General features: G+C 32.5%; 1 protein-coding gene across 7 annotated transcripts in view; it reads right to left on the minus strand.

Moving 5' to 3' along the window:
- LOC105836759 (protein spire homolog 1) overlaps positions 1–19,992 on the minus strand; it is a 325,078-nt gene that overhangs the window by 221,449 nt on the left and 83,637 nt on the right. For 5 of the 7 annotated variants that reach the window (XM_036285176.1, XM_036285175.1, XM_036285174.1 and 2 more), the window contains exon 8: positions 16,703–16,960. The exons of the other annotated variants lie outside the window; for them this stretch is intronic. In XM_036285176.1, the coding sequence (XP_036141069.1) occupies positions 16,703–16,960 (258 nt within the window). The remainder of the gene's footprint in view (positions 1–16,702; positions 16,961–19,992) is intronic. 7 annotated transcript variants of the gene reach the window in all.

A 19,992-nucleotide genomic window follows, 5' to 3' on the forward strand; every position in this document is an offset into this window, starting at 1 on the left:
TTGCGCACCGACCCGTTTGCACACGGACCCGATTGCACACGATACGATTCCGCATTGCAGATTGTACATGGGTTAGTAACTTAAACGGAGTGGGTGCGGGAGGGGAGCAAAGCCCTGCTTGCACCCCCCCCCCCCGTGTGTGTGTGTGTGTGTGCGCGCGCGCGCGCGCGTGCGCACAAAGCATTTTCTGCACCACATGGGTTTGCGACTATTAAATATGTATAAGAAAGAAAAATATTATAATAAATATTTTGTACGTATTTTTATGTCTGAATTGCCAAGTATAAAAAAATTATGATAAATATTTTTGAAAATATTCAAAATATTTGTATTATTATAATTCAAAAATATAAAAAATATTTCAAGTTTATGTACCATAAATATTTTTCAGTACATTGAAAAAAAAAAATTTTATATGTTGTTAATAATAATTTTTGTATTATTTCTAAATAATTTATGAAAAACGATTATATAACTTTTAAAAAATGTTTTTTAAAAATAAATTCATAAAATATTTATAAAAATTTATGCTAAATTTTCTGTGTTATCTAGGTTGTTTTTGCATTATTTTGCGATGCGGAATCGTATCGTGTGCAATCGGGTCTGTGTGCAATCAGGTCCGTGTGCAAACAAGTCTGTGCGCAATCGAGTTCGTGTCCAATCGGGTCTGTGTCCAATCAGGAAATACTACTGTGTCCAATCGCTTATGTGCACAATCGGGCTTCACTCCTAATTGATATTTTTCTGTCATTGACAACAGCTTGAATTACTGTTTCACACGGATGTTTCTTAAAATCTGATTGATGCTATTATATACATTTGATTCAAAGTAATTCTCGATCTGCTTTTTAACTACTAATTCTAAAACTTTCTCGGTAAAATATTAATAGGTCAAAATTCACTTGCCTTCCTAAGTTTTTCAACCTTTGGTGTAGGTGTTATTGTCGATGTTTTCTAGCTCTGTGGACAACCTTCTTTTAGAGAATGATTAATAATATTAACAAATCCTTCTTTTTAATGACTGGAAATATTTCTTTCAATATACCATTAGTTATTCCCTCTTGTGCATCTTTTTGTCGCAACAGCTGCATAATAATTATTTCTAAGTCCCTTGTGTTAATCAATTTAAAATCTTTAAAATATCCCTTATCCTCAACAACATAATTACTTCTTCTGTTTACATCTTTATTTGTACCTTCTATAGATTCTACTGTATTCTGAATACTTTGAATATAATACATATTAAATTTATCAACTAAACTAAATTCAATTGTCTTATCTAGTATTTCGAAGTCTATATTATTTATTTCTTTTGCACCTATTGTCCCTCTTTAACTAATTCTTTTAGTACTTTCCACATATTTGTAGAATCATCCCTATTGTTATCTATCATAGCCCCATAGTACTCCTTTTTCTTTTCTCTAATTATTTTTACTACTGCATTCCACTCGGTTTTATACTATACCCAGCTACACGCCATATATTTAATTATAGCTCTCTTAAATACTTTATATCTACTAGTTGCTGCTTCCCTAATCTGAGAACCATACTTTTCCTTCCAAGACTTTTGGAATTCGAAATTCTTTTCTTGGCGCTGTAATATCCAGCGACTATTTACAAACCTACAAGCTCGTTCGTTGATTTTTTGAACTAAATTTTGCTCTATTTTTTTTACTAGTAGATTAAATTTGTCACTGCTAAATTTATTATAATTTATCGCAGTAAATATTCTATATTTACTAGCATTTTTCTTTCCTCCTAACGCAATTTTTATCCACGCATGGTCCGTTATTTTAGGTTAATAGATAACATGTATTTGTGCCATATTATTATTAGCAAAGACTAAGTTTATCGTTGTCAGACTATGTTTCATAATTCTCGTCGGACTATTAACAAGTTGTTTCATACCTAAACATTATTGTTCATAATTTTTTTATGTAAATGTGTAAAATAAATATCTGAAAATCTATATTAAGTTTTCAACTATGACACATCCTTTTATCACCAAATCCTTTACAACTTCTTCTAAGAACACTCTTCTAAGAAAAAAAATCGCCATCGGCCCTCGATGAGTGATATACTATCATGAGCACCCCTTTATAAAATTTTTCTTTTACGTCTATAGCAACACACTAGCAATTTGCACTTATAGATTTAATCAATATCAATTCATATTTAACGTCTTCTCTTAAGTATAATATTGCACCTCCTGTACTTCTATTCTCTGCATCACATCTGATTATTTCATAACCCGGCACATTCACTTCACTATCTTGTATTTCAGACGTCAGCCTCGTTTCGGACAATGCTATAACTGCTAGATGAATCTTCTTTATAACTTAATCATGTATGTCATCCTTATGCGCTAAAAAACTTTGCGCGTTCGTATACAGTATCAATTTCTCTTCCTTCTGCGATTGCTAATTTGTATCCTCCCAATCGGCCTTTCTATTCTCCTCTTGCAAAATCCTTTTGAACGTCGAATAGTCCGGACTCAATACATCATGGTCATCTTTTCTCTTCAGGTTGTACGTTTGGTTTTTATACATACAATTTATACATTTTTTCTCAATTGTTGTACACTCGTTTGAGTTGTGATTACCTGCACATTTATAACACAATACATTCCGTGTACAGTTTTGCACAAAATGGTAGCCCCAACATTTAAAGCATCTGTTGACACTAATATGATTAAATACAAAACATCTTTTCCATCTTTCATTTAACTTTCCTTGACTTAACAAAAATTCATGTTTTTTCTTCTAGTTTAATTATCATGGTGCTTTCTGTTTTACCCTTTCTATTAGATTGAGTTTTTAATCTTTCCACTATTCTCATACTACTTTCTTCTCGCGTTCCAAGTTTATTCTGCTTTTTAATTGAATCAATTAATTCTTCATCACTCAGCTTCCATCTTTCTTCGTCAATATAAACAATTCCGGTTTTATTTGTAATGTGACTCAATAACTTTAAAGTTTCACCCAGCTTGCTTTGTAATGTAGTTTTCAATTTTGTCATTTCTTCTCCAGTCTCACATCCAAGGATGACTGTACCATTGCTTCCTTTCCTTATCTTCGTTACTCCCATTTCAATATTCTTTATATCTACTTTCTTTGTTAATAACATGGACGTATCAACATTTTCTTGCTAAACTTTAGGTTCAACAATTATAATATTTTCTTTCTTTTTTTTTTAACCATCCCACTATAACTCTTCTGTTCCTTTTGATAAATTACTAGATCCAGTGGACAGTATCCTTCTTACTTCTTTTAGCTCTTCTTTGATATGCTTTAACTCAAATTGGATAATTTCCTTGATCATCACTTTAATTTTCTTCTTACATATAATTGTCTTATTTCTTTTATTGTTCTTATAAGCCAATCTATTTTTAAGTCCATACTTGGTGATCCACTCTTACTTGTGCTTCGTCTTCCAGATGTTTCCGCCAATCTGAGCCTATCTCTGTTGCTATCTGCCGTTTTCTTTACTTTTGCATTTTTACTATTTATCACAAATTTTCCAAAGAAACCCTGGCACAGTATGATTTGCATTGTATTACTTCAGTTTAAATAGCCTCCTTGCATGTCGAACATTAATATTCCGTATCCTTTTCCATAATTTACCAATCATCGACATCTGCGTTCCGCCACTGTCAAATTCACTATTTATAATATAAAACGGATGTAAGCTATCTATTAAACTTATTTAAAAATCAATCAATTCAGTCGTTATTGAGAATACGATAATTATAGATTTCGCAATCGACGTCTCGCGTAAAAGAAGCAGCGAGGGTGCCTCTTAATAATAACATTTGGCGCAAGGCACTACCGTGCCTCTTAATAATAAAGGTACATACATAGAGTTACATACATACGTAAATAAATTTACATAAAATTATATAATTTTATGCAAATAGAATATCATAAAGTCGCATATACGCATAATTATATACAACCGTATACATAAATATATAGAAAACTTTAGAGTTATAGAAAAACTGTAGACAGAATACCATAGAATTGCATACATATAATGTATCGTAAAGTCAAATATACAAATAGATAAAGTAAGTTCCAGATGCGCACAGTATAAAACAAACATTACCAATCAACTTCTATAAATTCATCCTAATCCAAACTAACCCAGCAATCTGATTAGTGGTATCTGTTATATACTGTGCGCATCTGAAACGCTCCCAATAGAATAGAATATCATAGAATTATCCTTACATATAGAATTAGATAAAATCGGATAGGATATATGATTGATGGTAAGATATTATTAAAAGTGGTATATTATATATACAGTTAAATAAAATTCAATATGATAGTATTGTGGTAACATGATTTTCTCTCAAATGTTTCATGGCTTGACAGATAGCAATTGTACAAACAAGTAATATGATTTCTCTTTCGATCTTCTTTCAAATATTGTATACAGAAGTCTAACTTGAGCGAAAATATGTATGCGTGTGTCCGCATACATGTTATAAAATATAATGCGGTCGCAAGTGAGACCGAATTACTCATTAATTAGCAAAAGTGTCGTTTCTTGCAAACGAAGGTAGAGTACTTAGGTCACATTGTAGAGAGTGACTGCGTTCAATCGTCGGAATGTAAGACCGAAGCCGTGATAAAATTTCCTATGCCAAAAAATATGAAACAAATTCAAAGTTTCTTGGGACTCAAGGGATATTTTCAAAAATTCATGCCAAACTATTCACTTATCACGCAGCCGTTGATGAATCTGCTCAGAGCGGATGTGGAATTCAAAATCGGCGCGAAGGAGAAAGAGACGTTTGAGCATTTAAAAACAATGCTGGCGGGCAAACCCGTTTTATATCTGTATAATGCAAGACCTGAAACCGAGTTGCATACCGACGCGTGTATGTACGGTTACGGTGCGATCCTAATGCAATGCGATATCGAAACAAATGCCTTTCATCCAATATACTACGCAAATGGCAAAACATCAGCCGCTGGAGAGCGATATACCAGCTATGAGTTGGAAGTCCTGGCAATCATTAAGTCATTAAGAAAATTTCAAATATATTTATTAGGGATACCGTTTAAAATTATTACAAATTGCCAAGCTTTTGTTATGACTATAAAGAAGGATTTATGCGTACGCGTAGCCTGTTGGACCCTTTATTTAGAAGAATTTCAATATAGTATTGAATATCGTCCGGGGAAGAGCATGGCGCATGTGGATGCTCAGAGTCAGAATCCTTTTTCCTTCTGTTTTCTAGTTAACTAAGACAAAATAAGTCTAACAGCGCGATTAAAGAAAGCGCAACGCGATGACGTCGAATTAGTTAGGATCTTCAAACTCGCGAAACATAAACCACTCGATGGCTTTATTATTAAAAATGAGCTTTTGTTCAAAGAATGCAGCGATGGCAAAGTTTAGTAATTTCCAAGGCTATGTAGTCTCAGGTAATCCGGCGAATACATGAGGCGGGCACATCGTGGTTAATAAAACGGAAGCACTCTTGAAAAGATATTGATTTAGAAACATGCGCAAAAAAATTGAAAAGATTATACGAAGTTATGTTAACTGTATTTTGGTCGAAAAGAAAAGCGGTAAATGCGAGAGATTGTTAAATTCGATCAAAAAGGGCGATGTTCCACTCGATACATATCACATTGATCACCCGGGGCCGCTGCCTTCTACGAAAAAAAGTTATAGGAATATTTAGTTGTGGACGCGTTCAATAAATTCGTGTAGTTGTATACAACTAAAACGACAAACACGAAGTACTCAACAGGCTGATTTTTCACCAGAAAGCAGGCCTCCGTTTTCGATAATCCGCGTAGAATTATATTGGATTGAGATACGGCGTTCACCTCGCGCGATTTTGCGAACTATTGTGTAGAAGAGTCATACGTTGATGACCACTGGCGTTCCACGAGCTAACGGACAGATTGAACGCGTGAATCATATGCTTATACCGATACTCACTAAATTATCTGCCCCGCAGCCGGGCGACTGTACAAATATTTGGTCTTGGCTTGAACATATCTCAACCCGACGCCATTCAAAGTATAGACGAGACTCCTTCTCAATTAATGTTTGGAGTGCAAATGAGGCCTGCTCAGAAGTAAGGGAAATAATCGAACAAGAATTAATTACTATGTTTCAAGAGGATCGAGATGAATTGCGATTGCGCGCAAAAGAAAAAAGTTGTCCAACGAGAAAGTAAACGTTATTATAGCAAAAAACGCAATCCAGCGAGACGATATCGTATTGGCGAATTAGTAACAATAAAAAGAATACAGGCGAAACCAGGGCTAAAGTTCGTGGCGAAGTTCCTGGGACTATACGTAATTACACGGGTTATGAGTTGCAATAGATACGTGGTTCAAAAGATAGGCACGAAGGGCCGCAACACACGGTGACAATTACGGAATATATGAAACCATGGATTATTGGTAGCGACGAGCTGTCTGATACGGAAAAAATCTGAGGACAGATTTCATGTCGGATAGCCGTGTGTAACGTGATTTTCTCTCGAATTTTTCATGGCTTGGCAGCAAGCAATTATACAAACAAGTAATATGATTTCTCTTTCGACCTTCTTTCAAATATTGTATACAGAAGTTTAACTTGAGCGAAAATGTATTTATGTATGCGTGTGTCCGTGCAAAACATATATACAGTAAGCGACGAAACGGATACGAGAGTCGTTGCCGATTTGAAAAATAAAGATAAAAACTGTCTCCGTGTACGAAATCGATCTCTAAAAAGTTATTTCCAAATTCCATCATAATATTCCGACAGTATTATTATTCTATTATATTAATATTCTATTTAAAAAAGTAATTTTTTTAATAGAATATTATAAATTCTGGTATAGGAAAGTATTAATTTCTAAAGTATAAAATATGATATGACTTATAATAAATGGATAAAATATGATATCACTATGGATAAAATATGATATGACTTATAATAAAATGAAAATCTTTATTAGTTTGACAATGATACAAATTAATTGCATTAAAGTATAATTTTATGATAGAGTATTATTAACAATTTTGCATAGTACAGAAACAATAAAATACATAGAAATTTTACATTAAATTTGATTAATCGTGAGAATCATAATTTCTTAAAAATTTTGACATAGATTATGATAAACTTATTTGTATAGAATGTTAAAAAACAATCTTTAATAAAATTTTTATGAAAACATTAATCCATTAAGCTCCGAGACGGACAGTTTTCTGTGACTTTATTTAGTGGTATTTTATTCTATCAATCTAACCCTAAAAAAATTTTAAACCAACTTTTTTGTTATGTAAAAATTTCTAAACTTTCAATATCCGTCGTCAGAATTTCTCAAAAATGCGATTTGGACAATTTATGTTAATTTGTTTTAAAAAAAACTGATTTTTTTAGTAAAATTTTTTTCAATTAATGTTTACACTTAGAAAACAGATAAAAATATCTCTGAGAAGTAAAAATCTTGCGTCCATGAACCATAAATTTTCAAATGTGTGAGTATATTTCAATCCAATATGGCGGTTAGAAGAGGGAAAATCTATAAAATTTTCGATTTCTCTGTATGTAAACATTTCTTTCAATTGTTTTATCATCCAAATTAATTTTTAGAGATTTTTTGAGTCGCTGATTGCGATTCTGTTATCAAACACGTCAAGAGGATCCAATATGGCGGTCGAAAATGTTTTAAATCAATAAAATTTACTGAAAATCACTATGTGATAGTTTTTTGGATTGCTGATTACGAATTTGGCATACAAATATTCAAACTGAAGATGGCGGATCCAAAATAGCGGTCGAAAATGTTTGAAGTCAATTAAATTTACTAAAAATCACCATATGGGGGTTTTTTGGGTCGCTGATTACAAATATGACATCAGAATTGTTGAATTAAAGAAAGTGGATCGAATATTGTAGTGTAGTCAGCAAAAAATTTCCAAAACTTTGATAAAGAGTGAATCCAAAAACAGGCCAAAAGCTTTGCTTTTTGCTTTTTGCTACTCTTGAATTCCGACTTAAGTTTGGTGCTAAATGCTAAACAATAGTTATATATAAGATATTAATTCCCTAGAAGTTTTAGATTGAGCCCACTCTTTATCTCCAAGATATGAGAAATCAAAGTTTACATTCTGCATAAAGTGCCTTATCCACTGCTTCAAAAAGATATACATGCACAAAATAAGATCATGTGTCATAAAGATTAACATCTTACATATGTACATACACACGTATGAGCGTGTATGCGTGTGCGTATGTGTACCCGGCGTGCGCTATCATGCAGCAATCAGTTATCGAAATCGTCTGACAAGAGAACCTCGCAAAACCGAAAATTCCAATTTTAATAAAACTTGGCATAAATGTAGAAGTAATTACATAAATTTAGAAATTTTCCGTTTGTGCTAAAAAACGGTTTAAAGGTGTTATGAGTGACACACTCATACCGATAAGAAAAGTGTCAGTAGCATCGATGATGTAAGTCAGTCAGCTGCAGCAGTCAGCATCGAGCGCATTGCGCGAAGTTTCGCGCAATCCGCTCGACAATTAGCGCTGTGCTCCTTAGACAGCACTTGCTGTTTAAGCAAGATTTTGGAACACTGACCAATTTACGTCCTCACGCAATCCTCCCGTCCCCTCGATCAGACGACCGAATTAACGGATATATAAACCGCCGAAAGAAAGTGAGGGACGAGTCAACCAGAAGCCGTCAAGGGACGGGTCAATCAGAAGTCAACAATCCGAGCCTAACACACTCTGCCTTGCGGGGTCGTGTATCTCCAACACAAAACATTGTATCACACAACCACGACACTCTGCCTTGCGGGGTCGCGATCTAACCGCATACTGTAAACAGACATTATAATAAAAGTGCTCAAAACAAAGAGTGGTGTGTATGACTAAAAACTCTCCTCGCGAGATCTCTGGCAGCGATCCCCAACGTACTCCAACAAAGGGATAAAATCATCCTTCGAAGATAAAGATATTTTTGCTTTTTCTCGATATATTTCGTAAACTAAACAAAAGATAAAGTTTTATACAAAAGTTTTACAGCATAAATACCACTATTTAACTATGCTATTTATTAAAAAAAATTTTTTTTTTAATTTTCAAAAAATAAATAGCATTTTTTGATATTTTATGAAATATATCGAGAGAAGACAAAAATATCTCAACCTTTAGTTTCACCCCTTCAAATTGTTTTTGAGTCCAAACGGAAAATTTCTAAATCCATGTATTTACGTCCTCTACATTTATGCCAAGTTTTATTAAAATTGAAATTTTCGAGTTTGCGAGGTTCCATTGTCAGATGACTTCGGTAACTAACTGCTGCATGATAGCGCGCGCGGGTGCACACATACGCGCGCACATGTGTGTATGTACAATTGTACATATGTAAGATCTTAATCTTTATGACATATATCATAATCTTATTTTCTGCGTATAGATCTTTTTGAAGCAGTGGATAAGGCACTTTATGCAAAATGTAAACGTTGATCTCTCATATTTTGGAGCTAAAGAGAGGGCTCAATCTAAAACTTATAGCGGATTAATATCTTACATCTAACTATTGTTTAGCACCAAATTCAAGTTCAAATTCAACGGTGGCAAAACAGACGATTTTGGGCTTTACTCTTTTATATGTAAACATTCATGGAGGATTCTAATACTCAGTTCCATTCAAAAAAATTCTGTAACATTCATACTGAACTGTTTCTACAAAATATGTGTATACAAAATAACATGAGCGAATCATGCTACGTTTTTCAGACGTCAAAAAATCAGGTCACATCAAAGTCAAAAAATCAAGTCAAATTTAAACAAAAAGTTTTTTCAGCCCGTTTTTTTTTAAAAAATGACTGATTTTTTACGGAAAAATGGTGTTTTTATATTGAAAACTGCACAAAACGTGTTATTAACATTTGTACTTTAAAAAATATGTAGGTATTTTTTTCTAATTTTTTTCTGAATATGGCAGACTAACAAAAGCATCCGAATTTTTTTATATCTATTTTTTTGACGTTTTCTTTTTTATAATATTAACATATTCATGGAAATTAATATACAAGGGTTTTTGAGATCGCTGATTACGAATCTGCTGTCACATTTGCAGAATTCAAAATGGCGGATTCAATATAACAGTCTAAAAGTTGAAAAAAATCGATGTTTGGAATAAAAACAAATATTTATCTCTTGTCAATGTTTCTTGGAACAAGTTTTATTATAAATTTTCGTATATTATAATAAATCTTTTTCGTAGTATTATTTAAATAAAGCATTGCTAACATTCTATTGTCTTTCACCATTTCACATCTGATGTTGCCCGATTTTTACCGCGAAAAGGTAGGCGATCACCGAGAATTACTTTTGTATTAGGTGTACAACTTTGCTTCCGCCGTTTTCCAATAGATGTAGCGGTAAGTGGTGGTCGAATAAATAGATCGTAAACATCATACAATAAGTTTAGGCATTTGTAAACATAACGCCATCGAAATATTAGTCGATTTGTGTCTGCACCATAAAGTTATTCTCAACTGAAAATATCAGCTTACGAGCCAGATTCTCGTCATTTGCGGGAGATTTTAATTTTTTGCTTCAATATGAAGAAATCTGCGGCTGAAGCTGATCGAATGCTCTTAAATACGTATGGTGAGGTCGCTATTAATGAAAGAACGTGCCGAGAGTGGTTTCAACGCTTCAAGAACGGTGATTTTAACGTCGAAGACTAGCATGGCGGTGGAAAAGAGAAGGATTTCAAAGATGCAAAATTAGAGGCATTACTTGATCAAGACTCGTGTCAAACGCAAGAAAAATTGGCAAGATCATTGGGAGTGACTCAACAAGCCATTTCAAAACGCTTGTAAAATCATGGGAAATCATGGGAATGATTCAGAAGCAAGGAAATTGGGTGCCGTACAAGTTGAAGCCGAGAGATGTTGAACGGCGTTTGTTTGCTTGTAAACAGCTGCTTGCAAGGCAAAAATGAAAAGGATTTCTGCATTGTATTTGACAGGGGACGAAAAATGGGTTCATTACGATAACCCCAAGCGCAGAAAATCATAAGGACTTCTCGGTCATAATCAATGGCCAAACCGAATATTCACGGCTCCAAGGTCATGCTCTGTATTTGGTGGGACCAGCTCGGCATAGTGTATTATGAGCTACTAAAACCGACTGAAACAATCATAGGCGATCGGTATCGAAAGCAATTAATGCGTTTGAGCCAAGCACTGAAAGACAAACGGCCGCAATACAACGATAGACACGATAAAGTGATTTTGCAGCATGACAATGCTCGACCCCATGACGCAAAGCCCGTCAAAACATACTTGGAAACGTTGAAATGGGAAGTCCTACCCCACCCGCCGTATTCCCCGGACATTGCTCCCTCTGACTATCACTTGTTTCGATCAATGACACACGGCCTAACTGACCAGTACTTCCGTTCTTATGAAGTGAAAAATTGGATCGATTCGTGGATCGTCACAAAAGATGACCAGTTTTATCGACACGGAATTCGTGTGCTGCCAGAAAGATGGAAGAAAGTAGTGGCCAGCGATGGACAATACTTTGAATTGTAAATGTATAACCCGCTTTTCACAATAAAGTCTCGAATTTCGAAAAAAAACGGCAGAAGCAAAGTTGTACACCTAATATTTTTTATTTATTTTTTAATTTTTGTTTTATTTTTATTTATTTTTTATTTTTAAAATTTTTATCTTTGTTTTTATAATTTTTTATTTTTTAATATGATTGTTTCGTTTATTTCCTATTTTTTATTTTTTAAATTTTTATCTTTGTTTTTATAATTTTTCAATTATTTAATATGATTGTCTCGATAAACAATTTTATCAAAATAATCCAAAAAATTGGATATTATATATATTGCTCGAATGTAAAAAAATGTGGAAAAAAAACTTATATATTTTGTAAAAATTGTACATTATATTTTTGCCAAACCTGCTTCAACAAGAATCAAAAAATTAAAAAATTATAAAAACAAATTTTTTTCAATTTTTAGACTGCCATATGAAATCCGCCATTTTGAATTTTGCAACTCTAACAGCAGATTCGTAATCAGCGACCCCAAAAACCCTTGTATATCAATTTTCATAAAAAATTAAAAATTTTTTAAAAATTTGCCCACCATATCAGATCCGCCATTTTAAATTTTGCAAATTTGACACAGATTCGTAATCAGCTACTCCAAAAACCATTGTATACCAATTTCCATAAATATGTTAATATTATAAAGAAGGAAATATCGAAAAAATAGATATAAAAAAAATTCGGACGCTTTTTTTAGTCTGCCATATTCCGAAAAAAATTAGAAAAAAATACCTACATATTTTTAAAGTACAAATGTTAATAACATGTTTTTTGCAGTTTTCAATATAAAAACAACATTTTTCCGTGAGAAATCAGTCATTTTTTTTTAAACAACAGGCTAAAAAAACGTGACTTTTTGTTTAAATTTTTCAAAAAATAATAGAAATTGATATTTTTGACTTTTCTAAGTGGTTGCATTGTAAAGAGCGGGCCCGAAAACATCTAGAACAGTTAAATTCAGAATGAATTAATCAAGATTTTATTAAAATCTGTTGGCATAAAATTGGAGAAAAAATTTGGGTTGTTTGGGTGTTAATAAGTGTTGTGACCCTTATTAGATAGAGGGACACAGGTATTTGGGATCGTCCGTCGATACTCCTCGGGTCAGGTTCATTGAGAGATTGTAGCCAATTGTAGTATAATACTATATATATTTACTCATTCTCATTTACAAGTGACAATAAGTTACACTGATTTGATTCCCGTGACAAATATAAAAGGATGAGCGACATACGTTCGTCGCTGTATAATGTGTAGCAAAGCCCGCTCGTTGTCTGTACCTCGGTGTTTATATACACCGATTTTTGGTGTATAACCGGGGAGGGTACTTTCCGGTCACTGGCCTTTGGTCAATGCTCTTGCTTAGCCAGCAATTGCTAGCTATGCAGATTCCACCAAAAAATCTGGAGATTTTGGGTGTTGTTTATTAAGCAACCGGGTGCATTGTCTGGTGCGACGCCCGGTATGTAGGCCGGGCGATGTCCGCGCGCGAGATGTCACTTGACACCTTATATCGCTTGCGACATTTCTTGTGTGAGTGCATCATACTCACAACATAAGTTAATAAGTTTAACATTGGGTCAAAATCTATTATTAGCTTGGAAAAATTAACAATTTGTCATCTACTTCGTCATCTTACTCCCCTTTCCCCTATCCCATTTCATTATTAAATGGTACGCACACACCCACCTATGCTCTCAGCCACCCATCCGTCCACCCTCCCACCCACACACACACACGCGCGCGCGCACACACACACTTGGCTCCTTTTTTAAAATTTATACCGAATGAGAGATGATGATTAAATGAGAGAAATAATGATTAAAAAGACATAAAATCAATGTTGAATTAATGGTTGTTCAATTTGTACTTTTAATATAAAATTAATCCTTATTTAAAATTATTTTCAAATTTTATATTAGTTATCTAAAGATTTAATACACCTATTCAATATTACATAATTTTAGATAATTTTAGATATGTATTGACTTTCTGAAGCCTGCTGATGGTATCAGTGCTTATCCCAAATTCGCATCTCTAACCATACTTGAAATATGCATATTTTTAGTTTTATTAATAAATTAAATTTGTGCAAATTTATTTTTTATTTAAATTTACATATTTTTAATTATAGTACAATACAGTGACCGGCACAAATAAAAAGCCACCTTATCTTTGAAACAAATTTACTTTGTACAAATAAAACAAAATGTATTGTAGATTTTTTATAATTAAAATTAAAAATTTATTTATTAATTATATCTTTTTAATTAAAAAGTAATTTTTTATTTAGTACAAGACATAATCTCAAAAATTATTAATTTAAGAGTGACAAAATAAAAAACCCATTTAAAGTAATATAATTTTAGCATAAAAACATTTTAATTGTGTCGGGCAGTTCCTTTTATTATAAAATAATTTAAAAAACATTGTAATAGTTAAAAGTAATAATAAATAATACCTAAAGTTTCAAAAATGTAAGGCAAACCATTCTTTTCAAAAAAATTCATAAAAATTGACTTATTTTCACCGGTCTAAAGGTATTTTCCCCCTCAAATCGTCAAAAAACTAAGCGACCAGCGGTTCAAGGACCCTGACAGAAGACAGATCCCTACGTGCATGGAGCGGCACGACTCTATTAATTAAAATAATGTTGTTTTAATGTTAAAATTATATTATTTTAAAAAGCTTTTTTATTTTGTCACTCTTAAATAAATAATTTTTGAGACTAAATCTTGTATTAAATAAAAAGTTACTTTTTAATTAAAAAGATATAATTAATAAATAAATTTTTAATTTTAGTTATAAAAAGATATACAATACATTTTGTTTCATTTGTATAAAATAAATTTATCTCAAAGATAAAGTGGCTTTTTATTTTTGCCGGTCACTATATTGTACTATAATTACAAATATGTAAATTTAAATAAAAAATAAAGTTGCACAAATTTAATTTCTTAATAAAACTAATCCTAATTAAGAAAAAATTCTTAATTTTGTACTTAAATTAAAAACTATAATTTTATATTATACTTCTACGTTGTAAAAAAAAAATAAATTATATAAAACGTTAAATGTGTAAAATAAACGTATTTCTTAATTGTCAATAAAGTACTAAATTCAAAAAGTTAATATTAATTTTTATTGTTAAAATTTGTATTCTTCTTTTTGAAATACACTTTATATATCCAAATATACACATTTTAGACAGGTAGAAAAATCAATTTTAATAAGAATCACAATAATATTTTTCAAATTTAGATTTCTTTAAATAATTAAAAACTAATTTTACATATTTGTTTCAATTTTTTAACAATGTAATGTAAATATAAAATTTATATTAAAATAAAAATATGTAACAAATCGTGGCTACGTAACAAGTTATATTGTTAATAAATATTAAAAAATTCTTAAAAATTGACAAAACAAACAAATATAAAGAGCTTGTTAATGCTAAGCAAAAATAATATGATAACAGGTCAATATATCGAGGCAAGACAAATCTTACTAATATAATATAATTTATTAAATAAACATTATATAATTATAACCGCGACTAAAAACCAGCTGTGTTAAAAAATGTTAAACTTCGAAACGTTTCGACTATACTTAGTCGAAACCTCTTCAGTCATAATAAATTATCAATATGTATGAACTTAAATATGAACGAAATAATGCAAACAAAAATATACTTAAACAGTTAAAAAATAATGACCATTGAATAACCAAAAAACAATGCATATCTTATCAAAATGTGACATAACAAATAAAAACGTAAACCAATAAACAATACAAATTGTTAGAGGCTGTTTCGTTAGCGCGTGAGCGTCGTGGAAGGGAGGCCGGGATGTTCAAGAAATTACGCAGTGTATTACACACAAAAAAAAAACTAACGTATAATTAATATTGATAACGTACACTTCAAATTTACAGAGAACAACAGGAGAAATGACGATGCGTAAGTGTGCAACGACGTCGTTGCACACTGTCGTGACCGAGAGCAAGTGCTCGTCCGGAAAGTAATTTTGATTCTAAGTTCACGTGAACTAATAATCGATGATTGCAACGTGTCTGTAAGTCGATCGGAGACAGACTGACTGCTCACAGCCCGCGCTCACGCGTCTTCGGATCGCCCGGACGTGCCGGGTTTACCTCCGTACATCTCTTAAACACGCACTCGCGATCACCCGTCTCTCGCGTGGCCACGAATATGATCCAGCCGCATATTATTCTCTAAGCGTCGCAAAGAAACGAGATACATTCCACGCGATTCCGAACACAAATAAATAAATAATAAAATGAAAAATAATAAAATTTTTCCGCAAGACGATTTTCATATTAAAAGGACAGAGTAGATATTTAATTAGTCTTGTCACTAATTGATAATAAATCTAAAAGATCAAAAACTATGGAAAACATTGTGAATAACAAAAACTGATATGCGTATTGTGACAAATTGATATGCGTATTGTGAAAAACTATAAACTTATATATGTTGATTCAGATATTAAAACACAATATTAAAACGAGCAACAATCACACAGAGTATTCGACAAAGCGTTAAAAACAAGTGTAACGTTCGGCAGTCAGAGGCAGAATATTAAAAATTAAATTATAATGTCTGTAAAACATTTAACGGACAGGTATTTCTGCTGTTTTTTGTTTTAAAAGATTATTCAATGTAATGTTGAAATTTAATGTTTCTGAAATGTTTATTCAACATTTATGTGTTGTATATTTTAAAATATAGATGAAAACTTATATATGTTATGTATTATAATATTTGGTATCGTATAATTTCATATTTTATCGCAATAAATTTACAATTTATAAATATGCAGAATATATTAATAATTTTTATAAGAATTATTCAATTTTAGTAAAATGAAGACTCTATATTGATAAAATAATATATTAATAAAGATTCAATATAAATGTCAAATTTGATTTTGTTCCTAAAATTGGATGAATATCATATATTGTATTACTATGTCAAGTTGAATAAACATAGTCAGCAATGAATGCAAAAATATAGAACCTTCTTCGAGATTTTTTGTTTATTCAGACTTTACATGCACACAATTATAAATCTCGCCTTTTTTAGAGGTGGTCGACTTCGAATAAATTCAAGAATAATGGCATGTGTATCCTTCCTCGATGGCGTAGGTGGCGTTTTCTTGAGATGATACCGTCTTTCTCTAATATCATCCATCAAACTTTCGTATGGTGTCATTTTGTAGTCGGGAAGACTTCCTTCTCTGCGCGAAGACGTGCGAGAACCCAAATTAGCTTCTACTTTTTTCAATTTGACTCCTCGCCTCAGCTCGCTAATAACTTGAACCCAAAATCTAGCCTAATAATATAATTAAAAATACTGATATTGCTATTAATAAATATTTATAATATTATATACTTATATATATAATCTAGTGTATGTCTTCCACATAATGTACATAAATAAATAAATAAATAAATAAATATATATATATATATATATATATATATATATATATATATTATATATATATAATATTCCATATCATATGTGTGCGTGTGTGCGTGCGTGTGTGTGTGTGCGTGTATGTAAGAAAGATTCAAAACAACTTTTTGTTTTAAAATGTCGCATTCCTGATTTAATTCTGAGACGATTTTTCCTTTCTCAAAATTTTGTCTAAAGTTTGATTTTTGAATTATTAAAAGAAATAGTTGTCGTATTACGAACCATGTAAAAAAAGCGACAAGAGCAGCGCAACTCGCCGTCAGACGCGAGCACTTACTTACGGGGGGTACTTGGTTTGATCAATCAATGTTTATACATAATACGCGCACATGCATGTTTTAAAAAAGAAAAAAATCGTCTTAAAATAAAATTAGAAACACATTTTAAAAATAAAAACTTTTTTATTGGCACACATTTTCTTTTTTCACACTTTCTCTTCCTTCCATTCGAGTGAGTGGAACACAGTATTAAACGCACAGTAATAAACGGACACAGTAACAAATGCGCACAGTCGCAAACTCATGTGGTGCAGAGAACATTGCACGCTCGCTCGCTCGCTCACGCACGCACGCACGCACGCACGCACGCTGCGCACAGGGTGTAAAAGGGCTTCGCCCCCCATCCTACCACACCCACCTCGTCGGTAGAGGTGCCCTGAGAAGTCGCAACCCATGTGGTAAGTCTGTTGGTTACTGTGTCCGTTTGGTCTATGCGCATTTGGTCCGTGCGCATTTGGTCTGTGCGCATTTGTACTGTGTCCGTTTCACTCAGCCTGCTGTGTCCGTTTATTATTGTGCGCATCTGGGACGCTCCCTTTCACTCTCTCTCTCTCTCTCTCTCGTTCACTTACTTGCAATGATGATTTGACTTCATTATGAAATGGTAAACGTGTATTGTGTGACAGTAATGTGTTTTTTCGGTTTTTAGTCGCCAAATAAATCGACAGTAATTAACTGATAGATTTATTTGTAAAATCGGTCGACTGCTTGCTACCGATGTGTAATAGCGTGTTATACAACAGTATCTTGTGTTTATTCGAACGGTCTTCAGTCACTGAATAATTAATCGACAGCGACCGCTCGGTAGTAATTAATTAAAAAATTTTTTAATAAAATTGGTCAAGTGCTTGATATTATACAGTAAACGCGTGTTGTGTAATAACGACGTATTTTTGTCTTCAAATGATTATCAGTCACAGAAATAATCAATCAACAAAGTGACTAAAATAAATAAGATTGTGATAATATAATAATTGATTGAAAAATTCGTCAGTAAATTTCTCGTTTTAATCGAGTAAACAGATCAAGTGTAAAGTCAGTGTAATTAAGAAAACCTCCTATGTGGAACTCGACTCCAATAAAAAATTTATTGGAAAATTCATTCGTTTCAGGTAAGCAGAAGATCGTGTCATACTCATAAAGTCGTCAAATCATCATTGCAAGTAAATGTAAGAGAGAGAGAAAGAGAGAGAGAGAAAGAGAAAGAGAGAGAGAGAGAGAGAGAGAGAGAGAGAAAAGAAAGAAAGCGTAAAAAAAGAAAATGTGTGCCAACAAAAGTCTTTATTTTTTAAATGTATTCCTAATTTTATTTTGATTTTTTCTTTTCTAAAACATGTATGTGCGCGTATTATGTATAGACATTGATTGATCATACCAACTGCCCCTATACTGGGTTTGTGATCTTTTTCTTAAAAAAAAATAAAAAAAATAAAACACCCACAGTTGGCGCCTTTTTTGTACCTTTTTTAAATAAGTAATTTTGTTTGAATAACATATATACAGAGTAATTGCGACCCATGATGCCCACCAACTGCACGTTTATTTGCACATCTATTTAGCAATTTTTCTTAAAACTTTACGTAGTCGATTATAATTGTTTCTTGTTCGTTGTATTTATCTCGATGGTTTTATTTTTGGTAATTATTCAGTTTAGAGGAGGCAGCTCCAATAACCTTGACCTTGACATATGTTATCAAAATCACCCTCCTGAGTGACCTTCAAAAGATTTTAGCAATTGCTCATGATTCATTAAAAAGTTATTAATCATATTTGAAATTCGCTATTTAGCCACAATTTTAAATCTAAAGTCGCACACCCTTATGGTAAAGCACAAGTGTGAATGTCGTTTCGCTATGTAAGCAGGGGGGAAGGTAAACCTCGCTACACATAGAAAGTTGCAAACGCATCCGATATATTCCTATATTGAATAATTGTGTCGTATTTAAACCTTTTTTGTTAATAATTTCTTAACGAATCACGAGCGACAGCTAAAATCTTTCAAAGGTCACTCAAGAGAGTGACCTTGATAACATATGTCAAGGTCAAGGTTATCGAAACTGTCTGCCCTAAACTGAATAATTACCCAAAAATTTTGACCGAATTTTTAGGCAATCTTCAAAGTGATGCAACTTTGCGAAAAATCATCCAAATTACATCTACTTTTTTTAAACTAGACACTACAGTAAGTAGCGCTTCGCGCGCGCTACTTTACTTTTTACTTTTTAAAAATAAATCACAACAATAATTGTATAGATATAATATCTATATAAATTTATCAGCTGTCAAAATTCAGTCGCAATGACAGCTACTCTTGCAACACAAAGTAAACGCAGCGAGAAAACCAATCGGCATCGCGGAAAAGCGACAACAATAAACTTCGAGAAATGCGAGCAATCGACTTTACATGCCTTTTTTTAGATATGAGGATTAAAGGAGGATTAAAAAAAAAGATAATAAAAATAAAAACAATCCTTTAAAAAAGATTAATATTGTCTTAAGGGGATGCTGAAGTCGTCTGTTTTACCGATTAAACGTTAATTATTTTTGGATACGCTTTGCTCTTAAGGGTGTATCGGACATACAATCTTAGACAAAAGTGCATGAAAT

The sequence above is a fragment of the Monomorium pharaonis genome, chromosome 4 (assembly GCF_013373865.1).
Source record: "Monomorium pharaonis isolate MP-MQ-018 chromosome 4, ASM1337386v2, whole genome shotgun sequence".
Classification (NCBI taxonomy): domain Eukaryota; kingdom Metazoa; phylum Arthropoda; class Insecta; order Hymenoptera; family Formicidae; genus Monomorium; species Monomorium pharaonis.